This window comes from Rosa chinensis, chromosome 5, assembly GCF_002994745.2.
Source record: "Rosa chinensis cultivar Old Blush chromosome 5, RchiOBHm-V2, whole genome shotgun sequence".
NCBI lineage: Eukaryota > Viridiplantae > Streptophyta > Magnoliopsida > Rosales > Rosaceae > Rosa > Rosa chinensis.
Genome location: NC_037092.1, coordinates 70,108,392 through 70,124,337, shown reverse-complemented (window position 1 = coordinate 70,124,337; position 15,946 = coordinate 70,108,392). Strand labels below are relative to the sequence as shown.

Below are 15,946 nucleotides of genomic sequence, written 5' to 3'. Positions count from 1 at the left end.
GCAATGACACTTGAACAGAAAAGGTCATCTCTAATATCAAGTCCTACTACAAGTGCGTGACATAATCTAGTCCAGTACTATACAAGTTTTTGGTGTCAACCAAATAAAAAACAATCAGAATAACAATGAAAATTTTCACTTATGATCCTACTGAACTAAAATCAGACCAAAACAAGACAAGTCAAACAACAGGTATACTTGAACAAATCATAGTACAATTTCAATATCTAAACAATACAAGGAATCAGTAAAACGTTGTCCAAATCATAAAGTCCTCAAGTGAAACATGTATAGAAATTAAAATACATGTAGAAAGTGAACTAAGAGACCTGAGCAATGCAGGACCGTAAGACTTTGCTGGACTGTAAGACTGCAAGCACAATGAACCATTGTTACTCATCCATAGAAACATATAATGAGAGAATCCATATATCAAACTACAGAAATGGAATATGAATCACTTTGCTTCACGTGCATATTAGGACTTTGCTTCACGTGCATATTAGGACTACAAAAAAGTACCTCTCTTGCCAATGAAAATATAATTGTCAAAAAAAATCCTGACTGAAACCTCAAATTTACTTTATGTTTGAAGTGTCGAATGTGAATAAGCTATTCACCACTGAGTTCCTGGCACAAGTCATTAACTGATCATGTATGAAAATCATTGATAGTATTAGTACCTACTAAGATGCAAGAAGAGACTGGAAAGGGAATACATTTAGCAATATTGTCATACTGACACGAGAAGATTGATCACAAAGAAGTTTTTACTGCACGTAATTTAGGTGTTCATACTGCACAGATTTCTTATTACTTATTCCTTGATGTTGTTCATATATTATTATATAAATGTTGTTTATATATTATTATATATACACAATAAACAATGCAAGAAGCTATCTCAAATCAAATACACACAATCTAAATCATAAAAAGTTGAATGATGGAAAAAATAAAAAAAAACCACACATACAGATGTGATATTGAGGTCACCCATGGGGGAACGCTTCCGGATAAATAGTTGCAAGACAAATCTCTGCACATAAAAAGTCCGGAGTGAGGAGGTGGAAAACATATGAATATTAAACAAATTTTCAATTTTTTGTTCAAAGATGCACTAATTGCAGAATTTCACATGGAAAGAAACATATTGCTTTCATCAATCGGAAATGGAAAAGATCCTGACTGAACCTAGTAAGTTTAAGCTTAAATGATCAAATTATTAGTACGGATTGGCTTCATATTGGACCTAGAATGTTTACAATAGGTATGAAACGCAGTTCTGGACTAGCAATGTCTCGGATTATGTTTGACTATCCTTCAGCCCGGCATCTCCTCAACTTCTCCAATAAGTTTTTCCAGCTTGTAGATTATCCTGATATCCCATTTACCTACATAAACAAAATTCTATCAGACCTAAACATTCAAGATCTACAACATGCAAGCCTAAAGATTGAAACTTTAAAAACATCAGAGAAGAGAAACAAGAACATTACCGTGAACACCCAAGCTCTAGCCAGGCCCACTCCCCTGCCGAAAATAACGCCTTCGATGCCTCGTAGATCCAAACCGTAGTCGTGGTCAGAGAACACTACACAGATCCGCCACTCTACCCTAAGTCTTTGCATACCCTTTACTAATATCTCTATGTACCACCGAGTAGATCCAAAGCACCGTTGTCGTCGGAGAATGATACAACAAATCCAGATCCTCCACTCCACCACTAATAGACCACCAAAGCCTCCTTGATCTCAATAGACCACCGGTCTGATTTGATGTCGAAAAATTTTCTCTCCATTGCGCATGGGAAGCGTACAAGAAAAATCTCTTCAAACCAAGAACAGGGAAATCGAAGGGGAAGAGCATGAAGAGAGGGCTTGGTCATCGATGGATCCAGAACAACAAATGGTTTTGGGAGGAAGAGGAGGAGAGACCAGTTCAAATCTGTTGGTGGAGAAGGAAGAAAGGAAGAGAATCAGAGATAAGGTTTGGTCTCAAAACGAGCAAATCACACCTAGATGGTGGGTAAGCTTGTTTGAGGTTTCATAAGGCAGAGAGGGTGAAACTCCCACTTCGAATCTTTCTTGAAGCTCTTGATAAGGAAATTCCAAGGGGAGGAGAGAGATCGCTGAGAGAAAATGTGGAGGTGCTAGTCTCGGTGATGAGACAAATTGTGTGGCTGCTCTAATCCAAGAGAGTGGATAAGGCCCTGTTTGGGATTGCTTCGCTTTTGAAAAAAGCAGTTTTTGTTCAAAATTTTAGATTTTATTGTGTTTGGTAAATAAATAAAAAGCAGCTTTAATTGAAAGTTATAGGTCATTGGCAGCAGATTCTAGAAGCAGCCCAGAGGTTGTTTTTAGAAGCTTTTGTAGATCAAAACACGATCTGCAGTTATTTTATGTACTGACAGCACTTTTAAAAATATTATTAACCAAACACGAAACTGTTTTAATTCACAGCTGATTATTCTCACAACACAGCAGCAGTAGTTTTTTTTTTTTTTCAAAAATCACAGGAATCCCAAACTAGCCCTAAGGCTTCTTCTAAAAAATAAAAATAATAAGGCTGTGTGAACGTGCTGCCCTGCTGCCATCCCACTTTATTATTTTATTTTTTATTTTCATCTTCTTACCCATCCCACTTCTTGTCTTTAATGGTAAACAATAGCTTCTCGTCAGGGGCTCTTATGGCCATTTTCCTAATACTATTCATTTAGACACCATTAACAGTGACATAGGGATTAAACAATTAATTGCTTGTGTGTACTGTATATATTAGACACTGATGATCAGTGAAAGGCAAAAATTTCCCACCAATGTTGCATATCAGTGTAATACTATTCATTTTGGCACTGATGATTTTTTTGTGGCTAAAAAAGAGGTATTAATGGGGAAATTTCTAGTAGTGTCAAGATCACCACAAATGACCTTATATGTGATTGACTCTTTTTTTTTATTGTGGGGCTCTCTTATATTTCGTCTTCTTTTTTATTAACGAATAGAATTGGAATTATTTCCCTTGTTTTCGTATATATTCTAATTCAAATCATTGACTCTAATCTGTAATCTATAACTCTAGAGAAGGATACATATATCGGATCGTCGACATGATTTGAGATATTCAACTCAATATTTGAGACGTGTTTTGCATTCACAATTCCTAACAGCAAGTCCGCGCCCTTTATCTGTATGGAAGGAGTTTTGTATTTGCAATGGCGTAGCTAAGCGTGGATATTCTTCCACCCTAGCTAGCTTTGTCTGGTTGGTGAAGGATTGTTAAATCATTGGTCTAATTAGTTCATGTCTCTTCATTTACACATAGAAGCATGCCAGCCAACTTATTGGATATAATCATATAGAGGATTTGTGACGTCGACCTATATATGATCGAAGGAGTTAAGACATGTTCATATCATGATTATAAGCTTTCGATCGGTTTTGTCTTTACCATGATAATCATTTCAAATCATTGATCCGTTAACAATCCAATGAAGGATAAATATGTAAGATTAATTATTCATCTTAATTAGACTCTATACTAAGCCTTGATATTTAGTTATTCACCTGAACATTGGGAGCAAATTCAGAAAAAAGGGCAATCTTATATTGGCATTTGTGCATCCCAGACTCATGCTAGCATCAACTTTATAAAAACAATCATTTTGTGTCAAAATAAAACACGTTACGACAATAGTTTAAAGTTTAGTAATTCTTAAGCGATTAAATTTAAGTTAAAGTTAAGATACATCGTGAATCATGTATTAGATACAAAAAATATTTTCGATCGCCAACCCTACAGCTCTCGAGAGAGTTTTAAGCTAGGAATTAAAGGAAGTACATAAATGAATGTCTAAGTTTGCATATAGGAAGTTGCAACTTTGGGAACTTTCCCTCGGAGTAACTGATATTCGCGTACAACTAATACCTTGTCCTTAATTATAAGACGACGTAACTATTACAGGGTCTGAATAATACGTCCTATACGCACAGTACTGGTTCAAACGAAAAGCGCAGAGGGCTAGCTACCCACTTCATCTCTGCTACATATTAAATTTGTCAAGCGCAGACTGCTTTCTGATATAACTTTCAGTACTATATCTTTCTATGGCCCCTTCTTGAATACAGCCATAGGCATGACGATGATAGATTCAGGCCATAAATGCAGTGGAAACGATCAAAACGAGTTATAAAACTTGATTGTACATCAACTTGAGAGTCGGGGCCTAGTTGAGTTCACCAGTGTGTCCAGTATATATATGGATCTACTTCGATTGTGAAGTCTAAAGTGGGATAAGTTAGGGGGGTGTATTGTATTTGGATTTGTGCAGACTTTTTTTAAATGATAGACTTTTTGAAAAGTCCACAGACTCTTTAAAAAGTTAATAGACTATTATGGATTTCTTAAAACCATTGATTTTAGCAACAGACTTTTATTGATTCATGAAAATCTATATACTTTATTATGAATGACTTCTACATATTTCCTAGGATGTACAAAACAAAAAAAAACAAAAACAAAAACAAAAAACAAAAATAAAAAAATAAAACAAATGCAGCCCAAACACAAAACAAAATAATAACTTGTTGTCTCTTCAATGTTCCAGTATCTTCTAATAGAAATTACTCAAATAAATGATTGTTAGTCTGTCTAGCGAGTTTGTTCTCGTTCCTAATCTCCCAACAACATAAATATACAATATAGATGACTTGATGTTTATGGTTAATTATTCTCATCAATTTTGTTTTCGCCGATTAACATATATTGTAGCAATATTGGTCAATGTATTGATCTATAATCAATCAATTTAAATTCAATTGTTCAACCTTTTTTTGAACCATAATATAAATTCAAATTAATGAGAATAATTAATTAATAAAATAAAATTTAGTATGGTTCAAGGTCTTAGGGTTAGACCACAATATTTGAGTTTTAGGGTTTCATAAATCATTTTTATTGCTATTAGGGTTCGAAGTATCACAATTGAAAAAAAAAAATCACATTCAACAACTACAATGAACATGTTGGGTATCAAAAAAGCTTAATATCATAAAAGATTAGAGAAAAGACAAAAAATTGAGAGATGATGAAAGACAAACTTCTTCCGTGCGTAGAGAGAAGAACTTTGATAAACCTTTTTTTTTTTTTTTTGAAGAGGAAACTTTATAGACTTTTTGAAATCTTTGGTCTGGAGGCTGGAAAATTATTGGAGTTTGGTATGTATAGTTAACACTACAAAGTCCATGATTATCCATGATTTTCTAATTCCATAAGTATGAATGATATTTTGAATACCTCTGTACTTTTATTCATTTTTAAAAGTCCTAATTGAATACCCCTAGATTTTGGTGGAATTCATAAAGTCTTTAAAAATCCTAATTGAATACCTCAAGACTTTCATGGACTATTAAAAGTCTATATTGAATACACCTAGACTTTTAAATTCCATAGATTTCTTTAAAAGTTCCACTAATTCCATATAAAATACACCCCCTTAATTTCACTTTGAAGTTTTGTTCCCAATTCTCATTGTAATCTTCGTTCTTATTAATGAAGTTTTTCTTGATAAAAAAAAAAAAAATTGAGAATTTAGAGGCCTTTTCGAAGAATTTTTGTTTTAAATTAATTCGAGTAATCTTAGTGGTTGAACTTGAATGTACCTACAGCAATTTGTGATGGAATTAATTCTAGAGGGCTCCAATTGAAAACGGCGAGAAACTCTCGGTACGTTAACATAACGGTTTATCATTTTAACTATATGGTGTTAGTGTTATTGACTATCATTTTTTGAAGGGGGTTGGTGCAGCTGCCATTAAGTCTTGATTAATGAAAGTGCAAAACACAAGGGGGTCGGGGGGACGTAGAGCCTGAATCCCAGATTATAATAAGCATAAAGAGAACATCCTAAAATAATACCAAGAGTCTCCACAAAATCTATGTATTCTAACAAGCACTAATTATCAAAGAGTGCTCGAATGACTACTCCATTTGCTTTGACATAGCAGTGAAATACCGGAAAGATAACTCTATCACAAAGAAGCATCATTAGAAATAGCACAGATTTCCCACTATGTTGCCGCATGGAAATAATTCTGGTGACACTCTATTTCATCCTACCACTAGGAGGTTGCGTCCATTTGATCAAGCAAACAGCTCACTGTCTCACTAGGCCAGACAAGGCACACTAAGTGTGCATACCGAGACAAAACCCACATCACCCTACCCAAAAGTGGTAAGGATTTATTACCAGCATAGAGTCACGTCTTACTAAAAGTAAATAACTATAAAATAAAGCATAAAAATAAAATGGGTCAAGGATAAAAACCCAACCCAACAAAACTAGGTCAAGGGTCAAAGCCCAGACCCAAAGCCCAAGTTTAAGTAATCGGCTGCAGAAGTCATGACGCTCCCATCCTGCCGGCGCTTCCCATGCTGTCCCACCACCGGCAGCAGCGCCACCATCACCTCCCTCTCGCCAACCAACCACACCGCCCTTTCCTTTATCGGAATGACACCACCCAAATCGAATCGAGTCCAACCGATCCTATTTAAGTCCAGCAAATCTCAAAGATGTCACCACCCTCAGGCAACCTTCGATGCTGCAAAATCACCTTAAAACGCCCACCAAGCCTTCCATGCTCCTCCCTAAGACAAGGCGACACCGGTCCCGACTTCCGGCCATCAACCCGCCACTACTCGTCACCGTTTACTCCTCCAAGCATCTTAGACAGCAACATTGCCACCCTACAGCCATCTTTCCAACTGGGCCATCCACCACCAGCAGACACAAGGTCCATTCTAGCCCATCCGACGCCTCCGCCGCTGGGGCGTGTCGTCGGACCGGGCATACACACTAGCCGGGACAATCAAGGCACCTCCTAGGGTTTTGGGAGAAAAAGTTGTTTTTCGTTTTTTTATCTATCTGAGTTTGTTAAGTGTTATTGACTATCATTATATGAAGCAAGTCTCTAAGTGTTTAATGGACTAATACATTTACGATGACAAATTTTAAAAAAAAAACTCTAATATTTTACTTGCTCAATGATATTGTAGCTATTACAATAGTAAATACTATAATTATTCTAAGACATTAAGTGCGCGCCTAGCTAGTAATACATAACTTGGCATACTTCCTACCATTGTGATCAATGACGGATCCAGGATTGAAATCTTGGGCGGGCTTGAATTTCTTAAACAATATATATATATATATATATATATATATATTATGGAGAATCTCGACGGTGCGAGAGAATTTTATTAATTTTTTTAAAAAAGGTACACCTAGTCAGGGGGGGACGTAGTGAGCCTTACCCCTCAAATGCATATTTATACAAAACTAAAAAACAAAATCAACAACAACTTTGAATTAACTACTTTTCATAATAACTAATTTAACAAAAACAAAAGCCACAATTTTATATGCACAATGAAAAGAAAAGAAAAAAGTACCTTGGAAAGCAGTAGCTTTTAGCTACTCTAATAATGGACTCAAGCTTTTGTCATTCACTTTGTGTTCTAGTTCGTAGTTCCAATTCATAGTGCCATTCACAATTAAACAAACAAACAAAAAGAAGCCTTCTGTTTGAAGCACAAAGTTGATTAGCACAGCACTTTAATTAAACCCAAACTTGATTAGCAGAGCATCGTTATACAACTTGATTAAACCCAAACTTGATTACTCATTAGCACGACAATTGTTGCGTTATACTTTAATTAAACCCACTGATCTTGATAAGTATTGAAATCAATTAAACCCACAACAATTACACACCAGAAAGAAGACCCACTGATCGACCTTGCTAAGTTTTGAAATCAATTAAACCCACTTACCCACATCAATTAAACATTTAAACCCACATAAGTACATCACATTTAACCCACATCAATTAAAAAATAAATTGCAGATTTGCAGAACAAGGAGATGGAGAGAATGCTGCATACCTGATTTCCAGAGCAAGAGAATTTGATGCAACCTTCATTCTTCAATCCACGAAATCTTCAATCCAATACAACCTACGAAATTGAATTTCACATCAATCCTTAACCCTATAAATTGCCCCAAATTTGATTGATTCAATTAAACAAAATTGAACTTACATTGAATTCATTGTCCCAAATTGAAGAGGGAGAGTAAGAGAAGTAGATATGACTTATCTCTAAGAGAAGTGGAGAAGGGAGAGCCGCAATATGAGCCCCTGAAAATTTTAGTTAATTTCCGAAAGTAATTTCTTGCCGATAAGATTTTTCCTCAAGGTGATTTAAGTGGAGGAAATGATTCTGTACATTGTTTTAATGTCGAGACCGCCTAATGGGCCTTATGAGTTAAGTTTGGGCCAGAGTTCTTCGTTTTGGGCCTAGAAGGTTACTAAAGTTCATTGAAGCAAAAGATCGTCGAAGCAAATTTGAAAGGAAGACGAATTGAGTTGAAGTGAAGATTTGAATTTTTAGTTTTTACGAAATCGAGTTTCGGGTCTAAGACGGAGTCGAGAAATCAATAAAGAAGTTGTTGACGAAAAACGAGTAAAGAGCCGAAGACCCGAAATAAATTAACTAGGAGTGTTGCGTAATTTGCAGCAAGGGCAAAATGGTCCTTGCACATCTAAAGTATAAATAGGAGGTTGAAGAGTTGGAAAACCCTAAACTCTCTTCCTCTCCCTCTCGGCCGCGTCCTCTCTCTCTCTCCCCGACCTCTCTTTCTCGTACACTTTCTCTTCTTCCCTCTGCAATCACCCGAAAACACCATTTCCGGCCACCACCTCTAGTCACCGCCACCACCAATCGACGCAGCTCCTGTATCCGACCTCAACCCGAGCCCAGCAAGGCCATGCGTCGTCTCCAGCCTCCACATGTGACCACCAAACCTGCGACACCATTGCCATCCTTACTACTCCGATCTCTAGTCGCTGATTCACACCACCGCTATCAGAAATTGAAGCACCTAGCTGTAGAGTGCAAACCCGAACCATAGCCTCAAACTCTGACACCGGAAAATGCCGTGCAAGCTCGCCGGAACTCGAGGCTCTGCATGCCTTCGTTCTCCAATCTCCAGTCCGAAACAAACCAAACCACCACCATACATGGAGTCAGCATCTCTCCCTTGACCAAAACCCCATAACCCCGATCTCCGACTTTGACTGGAGCCCCCGCACCGGCTACACGCGTCGCCGCTGGCATGTGAGCCACCACAGCACTGCCGCTTATGGATGCCGGATCTCCAAATAGTTTCGATTAGGTAAACTTTGTGTCTCTCCTTTGATTGGAGCTTCTGGTTTGACGTGAAATGAAATCCCTAACTCTGTCATTTAATTGGAATTGTGTGAGGTTATGTGGAGTCTGCGAATTTGGGATTTTTGGAAAGGAGGAGCTCTCGAGTCAGTTTCGAGGGAAATGGGAAATGGTAAGGATTATGTTCAGATTCTGTTTTGGAATGCAGAAATTGGGCAATGGGTGGACTGTTAACTTTGTTGTGTCTATTAGGGAACAGAATGAATGATGATGATGGAAATGCAGCCATGCTGAATCGAATCTCTGTGGAAAAGAAGTTGTGGTAAGGGTCTTGGTACTTGGAAATTTGTTATGCAGTGAAATGTTTGTACATATTGAAGTTATGGCTTTGTGGATTACTTGAGATGAAATTGGTTGATTGTATGGACATAGTTGGTTTTGTCAATTAAGAAGATGTATCTGGTTTGGAAATGTCATTTTGCAGACGAGTCTAATTTGGTGGTAATTGAGAACTAAAGCTCGATGTGTTGAACGAAGTCAAGGAGATTAAGTAATCACAATTATTTGAGAAAATGATAATGAAATTGATATTTGTTGCTCGAGTTATAGATGGTGTTAATCGGACAAGTTTGGTCTGGTTATTTGTGTAGAAAATTGGTCTTGTGAATTTTATTAGTAAGCTTGATCCAATTTTGAAGTGTGACTTAGGAATGAAAGCGATGATTTGGTTAAATGCATGAGAAAAATTATAAATAAGAAAGGACCGGTTTTGATAGGTGAATTAATTTGTTGGGAATTAAATTTAAAGTTCGTGAAACACTTGAAGTATTCTAAACCTACCATATCCCGGAATTACTGAAGGATGAAATTATTTGGGAATGGTGGTTGTTGCTATTTAATTTGCTTAAGGTTTAAAAGCTAAATCAAATGGGGTCAAACCTGTTAACCGAAAATTTAACATGGAAAGAAGTGTGATCACCATATCCCGAATGAGCGTTACTACATTAAGTGAATCGTTCGGGAATAGTAATCGTCATTTGTTTTCTTATAGTAGTAATGCTAAACAATTTTTGGGTCAAAGTGCTAAGTATAATCACCATATCGTAAATGATTCTAATGCTACATCATTTGGATTATTTGGGAATGGATAATAGGTTTTAACGATTAAAGGAAAATTCGATGGACTTCAAGGAAGTTAAATAAATGCTTTGGTTGCTCGGTTAATTGAGTTATAGTGTAGTCAATGTACTCATTGATTTAATTTTATTTCAAAGGACTCGAGCGTGTGCACATGGATTTGGACAAATGATCGAAAGTCGGGAACGAACTCGAATGTGGACGAGCACTCCATATCCAGGTAGGGTGAGATGTCCCTTCCATGTTAGAGGTTTTTCGATATATGTGGAATGCTCTAGTACAATAGTATGTTGCCTACAAGTACGTTTTTGGTTGTTCATTAGTTGATGCCTCGTCATACCTGTGTTTTCATAGCTGATTGTGAAAACCGAGGCTAGACTTGCATGTTGAGATACTGTACCCATTGTATGTTTGTACTTGTGACCTGAAAGTGAATGGGACCTAGATGCGTAGATTCCTAGGGATCCCACGGTGTCGATAACCGTGAACCTTCGGAGGAGGCTGTGCTCCTATGTTTGTCGAGAAAATGTGAGTACAGACTATGAACCAGTCATAGGAAACTCAGAGCCAGGAAATTGACATTTTCGCTACTTGTAGTCACAAGACTATAGAGTAGTTGGCCGGTTCTTGAAGGATGACAAACCGGGTCGGTCACCGATTTGTTTTACTTTAGCCGGCAGGTAAGTATCTCAGAGCTCCAAGTGTGTGAAGCATTCTGCATATGTTTTATAAAAGAGAAAAAATGTTTGTGGTTGCCTCTTTTTAAAGTATTTTCGATAACATGCACAATATTATGTAGTAAATATTTTCAAGTATATTATTTTTCAAACTTAGCATAGTTGGGTCGGCCCCTACTGGGCATGTGAGGACGAAAGCTCACCCCTACAATAGTGTGCAGGTTTCGAGCATGTGGTCGGGGAGTGTACAGAGGAGGCACATGGCCCGGCTTGGCGCATTCTTCTTTAATTTTATCAAAAGAAGGTTTTAGTTTTTATCGGATTTTGAAGTAGCTTGTTTATTTACTTTTTATTTATTTCCTACTCGATCGTTTACCAAAACTTCGAGAGGCCCGTAACCTTGGGGTGCGTCTCTCGCACTTGTAGATACTTAGTGATTTGTTTTCCAAATTGGGCTCCAATTGTAAGCCCAAAACTCATAGCCCATTTCAAATTCCGCTTTTGAAAATATGTTTTTCGGTTGCTAGAATGATTTGTCCAAGAAAGTGTTTTGTAAACCAACAATCTAAACCCAAAAGGCCTTGCGATTTCGGGTTGATGAGTTATCGGGATGTTATTCGTGACATGTAGGTTTCTCATTGGCTCGGGGTCGCGGCGCTGTGGGACCCCCCTCTCGGGTCACCACACGCAAGCTGCGAGAGGAGGAAGAAGTGGGAGAGAGTGAGACTTTGAGAGACGATTCTCCAGTTTGAAACTTCGAATAGGCCGTAGTCAATGAGTGGAGTCGGGAGTGGGGGAGTTAGTTCGGGTGGGCTACTGGGCTTCTGGAGTCTAAACAATACCCAATTAAAAAAAAAACGTATACATCTATTTTTTTTTTTTAAGCCCAAAAATCTCGGATGGGCTTGAGCCCGCCCCAGTCTGTACCTAGATCCGCCAGTGATTGTGATAGACAATGTATAAGTAGGAATGTAGGAAATTAAGGGTGAACCGGAAAACTGAAAAAAAAAAACCGAACCGCAAACGAAAAAAGCCGAACCAAACCAAAACCGCACCAAAATGAAAAAAACAGAACTGAATCGAATCAATTTCAGTTTATGGGTGTCAAAAATCGAAAAAAAATGAACCGAACCGAAATCAGCTTAACTGACGTCGTTTTGGATTTAACTTCAGAAACCCTAGTGGCCGCCATATATATAGATGCTAAATCCCTCGGTCAGAGACTGAAGATTCTGTCGAGAACTTCTGTACGTCTGAAATTGGAGCACTAACGTTTCAACTTACATATACATTACTGTGAAGACCCGAAATTCTCCGTTAAATATTTTGGAATCCGATATTTGTTCAATTAGATGAAATATGAATTGTGGGCATGATTCGTATGTCGTTGTATGAGAAATTTGGTTTTGAATAAGTTTATTTTCGAAACAAACGTTATTTAGGGGGGTCACTAAAATCGACTTTTTGTACGTACGGAATTTGAGAAAATTCCTTCATGAAAGTTGCAGAGCTCGTCGATACGAGTTCGTGCATATGCGGAACGCAAGAATCGGAGTTCGTACGAAGAAGTTATCGCGTTTGGAAAAGTTTCCATTTTGGGTATATATACCTAGCTATTTTTGGGAATTTCCAAAAATAGCTAGGGTTTCCATTTTGGGTAGCCGGTACTGTGCATCTCTCTCTCTCTCTCTCTCTCTCTCTCTCTCTCTCTCTCTCTCTCTCTCTCTCTCTCTCTCTCTCTCTCGCGCACCCGAGCTGAAAACAGAGCAAGGTTTCTCCGATCGATTTCTCCCTCCTCAGGCAACCTCAAGACGCCAGACTACGTCCCACGCCTTCCCCTCGACCTTGCGCAGCTGCCAGTGGCATCCTTGCGCCGCCTAGTGGACTGTAGCGGCGGCGGGAAGCCAGGGTCGGTTTGAGCCCGTTTTGAGTTCAACGTCGATTTCTACTTGTACCAGCCACCAAAATTCGAGATTCTTGGCTCATTAGACTCGCCTCAACTTTCTGAACAAGCACCAAGAAGGCCCGGACCTGGGGAGATCGATTTCACGCTCGTCGGAGGCTTCGCCGTTTTCTGCAATTTTTCCGGCCAAACCGGACTGTTTGAGGTATTTTCGATCACTTGCGTTCATTTTCTGACTTCAAGCTAGTTATGAAAGTTGCTCAAAATGATTAAACGAAGAGGGAAAGCTCGGCCCCAACACCATTGGCGGTGGTCGGCGGCGGATCTGTCCCTAACTCTGGCGGCCTTTTCCGGCCACCTCCGGGGGTCCCAAGGGCAATTTCTGCCCATTTTTATGTTCTACGTGTTCATACGATCATTTAGATATTTAGCATGTGAATTTTGGAGATCGTATGATTAAGTTATGAATTTTCCAATTTCGATCGTTCGATTTGTGATCTGTGAAGATCGGACCGTCCGTTGGACTTGTAGTTTGATATGATGATCGTAGGACTGTCCCGATGACTTTGTGTGGTCACGGGTGAAGATCCGACCGTTGGATCTTCATATAAGTGCGTTTTTGAATTGTACGCTAAGTTAATTATCGTATTTGGTTAGGTGATTGACGGTTTGAGTTGGCAGACGGTTGTGAACCGTATTTTAAGCTGTTGAGAAGACGCAGCGGGATTGGAGGTGAGTAAATCTCACATGGTTCATTTACGAACCGAATTTCCTTATTGCACAAATAATTGTTATGTGTGAGAAAATGGTTTTAAGAAAATGAGATTTAAAGTATATAAGAAAATGAATTTCTTGGTTTTACTACGTGTGAACTATAGTTGGTATTAGTGGTCATTCCTGAGTGGATGATTACGTATATATATATATATATATATATATATATATATATATTTACGTGATTTTATACGGAATGGTGTGACATTGAAATATGTGGTTTTTTGATGATTTCGTTTTTATACTTGAATGACGGATTTATTTTTCCATGAATATTATGATAATTGGTATTGTTGTGAGTATGATTTGGGTGGAGACGTGATATTGTGAAACGGGTGGGATTCTGTTTATATTTTGTTCTGCGGACTGATATGTCCAAAGTTCGATGGTTATAATAACCAAAGTTTTTTGTTCTAAGGGCAGAAATGTCCAAAGTTCGACGGTTATCATTGTGATAAACGAAGTATTTTTGTTTTGCGGGCAGAAATGCCCAAAGTTCGACGGTTATAGTAGTAACCGAAGTATATCGGATGCTTGCACCTGGGCCAAGGTGACAGGTAACGATTCAGATAGAGCTCTAGTCTGTTGTGGGAGTACGGTTATGGTGGTAACTAAGTTATTGCATTGTGAGTACTTTGTGCCACGTGAGTTGGGTTGTTGATTAAATTGTTGGGGTTGTTATGTGTGTTCAGATTGTTGGATTGTTTTACTTGAATTAAAAGAATTGTGATTTATTAAATCAACTGTTTATTTCTTATTTACTCACGAGCTTTGCAAAAAGCTTGCCGGGTTTTGTATTGTTGCAATCCCGGTACACTATTCAAACGGTGTAGCGGATAATCCTGCAGGTCAGGATAATCAAGGTGGAGAGCGAGCTGAGTAGGGCAGCGGGTTCGACGTCATCACTTGGTCTATTTTGGTGTGTTTTATAGACTCTTTTGAGCGTAACTTTTATTTATGGTGGTATTGTAATATTTGACTCGAGAGATAGTTTGCTACGAGGTTTGTTTTATAATTTGTGAGACGCTGGTTAAGAAAAAAATTCAGGACGTTATTTGCATTGGTTATTATTCATGTTTCAGATTTGAATTTGTTATTCAAAATTCGGAGCGTGACAATTACACAAATTATAAAACTTTGTGGTAAACTTGCCCTACACAATTCTACATAATTGGTGCTCGTAAGATTCAAGTCTTATCTCAAAAGGAGTTCATAGTCATGGCAAAATTTAGGGGACATGTTTGATTGATGATTAAGGCGTTTAGCCCTTTGACTCATCCCTGCTATTCTTGATGTTGCTTAATTAGTTAACTCATATGTATTCCCAATGCACACCTTTTGAGGAGCAAGTCCTCTCCCTCTCGAGTCACTCAAAAAACCAAGCATCAATTAGAAACTATGTGTTTGGATACTGTAACGTTGTTTCGTTAGATATCCAATCTTATTATGTTTGTGAGATAATGCGATTGTACAAGAATATTTTTTCCTTTTAAATATTTTAAGTAATTAAAAACTGACAGGTTTTATGTTATTATTGATCATTTTGAATGAGAAACTTAACCGTACAATCTCAAACACAATAAATTCAAAAAAATTAGAATTCTTCTTAAATCAAAAGTTTTGTGCGGCCGCACCTCATTTCACTGACTCACTGTAACATTAGTTACATTACTAGTACATTTGCAACTGATATCCGTGTGTATTTATCTCGGTATCTAATAACATACATGTTAATTGTCATTCGATTGTTTACACTGAATTCTGTGTTTAATAGAGTTTTTCACACAGAATTCTGTAGCTAATGGTTCTTTTCACACTGATTTTCGTGCTAACATTTCACACAGATATTCGTGTGTTACTCATTTCACACAGATGTCTGTACCAAAAACCGGTCAACCCTTTAAACGCTTCTACTTCCCTAAGGGGAGCCGACCCTTGAGGAGATAAAATTTCAGAAATTTTTATATTAGTTGATATAGGTTCTACCCATGAGAGCATGAGAGTTTACAGATAAAAAAAATAAGTTACGAATGAGCGGTCATGAGCATATTAGTTTTATGTAGTATTTAAGGTTTAGGGTTGACCGACTAGATCGAAACCCAAACAACGACGAAATAGCTGAAATTTTGAACACAACCATTTATTCTTATCATGATAACATCCTACGGTCGATTTTGATAAAGTCTATTTCCTACACATTGTTGCTTATGGAAGGTATACTTTTCAT

The 15,946-nt window shown here is 37.8% G+C and overlaps 1 protein-coding gene across 8 annotated transcripts; it reads left to right on the top strand.

Moving 5' to 3' along the window:
- The first annotated feature begins 8,649 nt into the window (after positions 1-8,649).
- On the top strand, positions 8,650-14,743 carry LOC112167791. Of its 8 annotated transcripts, none has more exons than XR_005810622.1 (5): positions 8,650-9,400; positions 9,481-9,550; positions 10,503-10,585; positions 13,603-13,677; positions 14,568-14,743. XR_005810622.1 is itself a non-coding variant. In XM_024304865.2 (4 exons), the coding sequence occupies exons 1-4, from the start codon at positions 9,328-9,330 to the stop codon at positions 14,600-14,602; spliced, it is 261 nt and encodes an 86-aa protein (XP_024160633.1). In that variant the 5' UTR covers positions 8,650-9,327; the 3' UTR covers positions 14,603-14,743. The 8 variants fall into 8 exon arrangements, 6 of the variants coding, with proteins under 6 accessions (XP_024160633.1, XP_024160632.1, XP_024160631.1 ...); XR_002923939.2 differs by lacking the exons at positions 13,603-13,677; positions 14,568-14,743 and adding an exon at positions 11,257-12,091 and having other exon boundaries at positions 8,650-9,235; positions 9,325-9,400; XM_024304865.2 differs by lacking the exon at positions 13,603-13,677.
- Positions 14,744-15,946: the final 1,203 nt, after the last annotated feature.

Bases quoted from the DNA above. Each gene is read 5' to 3' on its own strand.
- LOC112167791 (XM_024304863.2), top strand. From the start codon at position 9,328: ATGTGGAGTCTGCGAATTTGGGATTTTTGGAAAGGAGGAGCTCTCGAG. The intron at 9,401-9,480 runs GTAAGGATTATG...TGTGTCTATTAG, and splicing joins TTCGAGGGAAATGGGAAATG to GGAACAGAATGAATGATGAT. The intron at 10,586-11,256 runs GTAGGGTGAGAT...CCCCTACAATAG, and splicing joins GACGAGCACTCCATATCCAG to TGTGCAGGTTTCGAGCATGT.